This window comes from Condylura cristata, unplaced genomic scaffold (genome assembly GCF_000260355.1).
Source record: "Condylura cristata isolate star-nosed mole 26May11 unplaced genomic scaffold, ConCri1.0 scaffold00022, whole genome shotgun sequence".
In the NCBI taxonomy this organism is placed as follows: Eukaryota; Metazoa; Chordata; class Mammalia; order Eulipotyphla; family Talpidae; genus Condylura; species Condylura cristata.
Window position 1 is genome coordinate 37,227,461 of NW_004567123.1, and position 2,725 is coordinate 37,230,185.

Below are 2,725 nucleotides of genomic sequence, written 5' to 3' on the forward strand. Positions count from 1 at the left end.
CCCGGCCCTGGGAGGTTGGCACCGCCCCGCCGCGGACCCCCGCCGCCAAGGGCCGCCCCCTTCACCCCAGCGGCGGCTCCTGGTCCCCGCCCAGCTGGCTCCAGTGTGCGTCCTGCCTCCGGGAGGCCAGGGGCGAAGCCAAGCGGGCGCCTGCCCGGGTCCTGTGCGTGGCCGCGGAAGCCTCGAGGCAGGGCCTCACCTTCCTGCGCTCCTCAGCCGCCTCCAGCCGCTTCTGCAGCTCCTCCAGGGAGGCGTCCTTCCTCTTGGGGGGAGAGGGGAGCACGGGGCTCTCCGGGGACAGGTCCGATGGGGACTTGAGGATGACCTCGAAGCTCTGGCCGGAGGCCCTCTTGTCCAGCTGCTTCACCTCCATGTCTGCAGGGCGGACGGAGAAGGGGCTGGGCAAGGGCTGAGGCTGGGGGTGCAGCTGCTCCTGAGCGGCCCAGGTGTCGCCCCGCGGCCAGCACCCTTCCCACTAGAGGCCCCTTCTCCATTAGCCGGGCAAGCCGGGGCGCAGGAGCTGGACGGACGGCAGCTGGGTCACACTCACCCCCGTACTGGTAGATGGTGTTGGGGTGCGGCTGAGAGTAGAAGCAGGAGCAGATGAGAGACAGCACGGACAGCTCCTTCATCTTCTCCTTGTAGGCTGTGGGGAGGCCCGCATGAGCAGGGTGCCCCAGCCCCCCACACCCACTGGCCCCCCCACGGCCCCACCGCAGCAGCCCCCAACCTGCTGTGGTCGAGCTTGCTCCCCCTGCCTGTCTCTGAGAACCTGCCTCTGCCTGACCCCTCCCCCCCAGCGTGCCTCTGGGGTCCCGCCCCTCAGCCTCTCCTCTGCTCTGAGGGTGCACCTGCCTGGCTCTGTCCACGGCTAGTCCCCCCCCCCCCCTCCTCCTGCTCTCTCCACCGCCGCTCCCCCCCCACTCTGCCCACCGCCACTCCCCCCCACTCTGCCCACCGCTGCTACCCCCCTCTGGCTCTGTCCATCGCCGCCCCCGCCGTGCGGCCACTGACCCATTGTCCCACGCACGTGCTCTCTCCACCCTCTGGCCCCCCACAACCCGCTCCCTCGCCCACTTGGAGGGACAAGGCTGCCCACGCAGTGACCTGACAGCACAGGGTCGCCCCTGTGGCCCCGCTTTGTTGAATTGCACACCTGGGTGAGGCCTCCACCCTCTTGCCCGCCACTGGCCCAAGGGTGTCGGGCCACCCCAGGGAGCACCAGCCTCTTCAGCGCCAGTGCGGCAGGAGCTGTCCGTTCAGCACCGGCAGCATGGGCGCCTTTGGCGCCGCAGCCAGCGGGAAGGGTGCCTGCTGGCCCAGCAGGCTGGCCTGGCCTGGTGGCCTGGACCCTGCGGGGCGCAGGGACCACAGGGCCCCAGGGCCAGGTGGGGGCGGTCTCGCAGCTGCCAGAGAGCAGTCGGGGGGGCGGGGCTGTGCCCCGTGAGGCGCCCCCCCAGCTGGAGAAGCTGGGGGCCTCCAGGACCTCCTTAGGGGGAGGGGGCAGCACGTGGTCTCAGGAACCCCCAAGGGCAGGCACACACCTGGACACACGGGGGGGACGAGACCGCCCCCCACCGCACAGCACTGGAGGCCCCGTCTGCAGGATGAGCTGGCGGTGTCGCAGCTTGGTGGGGAGATGGGCGGGGGCAGGGGACAGGCACCTGGGTGTGGCCACCCAGGGCGGCGCCGTCCAGCCTCCAATGTCAGTGTCCTGCTGGCCAGCGCGGGAGGCTGTGGGCAGAGGCCCCGGGCCAGCAGCAGTGTGGCCTGCGGGAGGCAGGGCAGGCCCCGCTCTCTGGATGGCGCCTGCAGGCTGAAGGGCCGGGGGCCCCAAGGGGGTGTGTGCGGCCTGGCCGCTTGGCTTTCCTGCAAGCAGCCCCTGTTCACGCAGCGCTCGCATGCTCGGGCTTCAGAAGGGCCGCGGGTCATCCCAGAGCTGGCCTGCAGGTCGCCCTCGTGGGGGGAAGCAGACCTGGCCGTCTGCGGCCCTGGGAGGCGGCAGGCAGCCACTCGTGCTCAGAGAGGCAGGTGTGGATGGGAGCAGTGGCGGGGGGCACCTGCGGCGGGGGCACGGGGTGCAGGCTGGAGCAGGGGCCGGTCACCCGGCCCAGCTGTCTCCTGGCGGCACCCCCCCGCCCCCAAACAGGTGTCGGCCTCGGCCCCTGCCCGGAGCCCCCCACGGAGCCTGTGCAGCGTCTGTGCACCAGACATGTGTGGTGGGGCCCAGGTTCTCGCCACAGCGGGCGGCTGGCTGCAGCGCGGTTCAGCGCTGTGTGGGCAGGAGGGGCTGCAGGCAGAGGCCAGAGCCCTTGAGGCCACAGCTTGCCGGGGACAAGTGTCCAGCCGGCTGAGGATGTCCTGCAGCTGCCAGCAGCAGAGCTCAGTCCCCACCGCTGCCCCAAGCCAGTGCCCAGGAGACGCCTGCTCCCCAGGAGGCCAGTTCTCACGCGGCCAGGGGCCCAGAGGGCCAGTGGCGAGTCAGGGGGCAGGGCGTCTAGTGGCTGAGGACGTGCTGCCAGCGCCAGCGGGAGTCCGTGTTCGGAGCTGGAGGGGCCTCCAGATGCCACCTTGCTGCAGAGGGCCGGCGCCAGGCCTCGGCTGGCCAGCCCCCCGTGGACGCACTCAGGCCGGGAAGCCGAGGTGCCTGAGGCCGGGCGGGTGCAGCTGGAGGCCCAGGCCAGGCGTGCAGCGCAGAGGGCGCAGCCCAGCGCTCACTGTGTCC

General features: G+C 72.0%; 1 protein-coding gene across 1 annotated transcript in view; it reads right to left on the reverse strand.

Moving 5' to 3' along the window:
* STMN3 (stathmin-like 3) overlaps positions 1 to 673 on the reverse strand; it is a 1,916-nt gene extending 1,243 nt beyond the window's left edge. Inside the window, exons 1-2 of the mRNA XM_012728168.1 lie at positions 551 to 673; positions 91 to 375 (exon numbers count right to left, since the gene is read on the reverse strand). Of these exons, the coding sequence (XP_012583622.1) occupies positions 91 to 375; positions 551 to 632 (367 nt within the window). The 5' untranslated portion in view covers positions 633 to 673. The remainder of the gene's footprint in view (positions 1 to 90; positions 376 to 550) is intronic.
* Between the last annotated feature and the right edge of the window lie 2,052 nt (positions 674 to 2,725).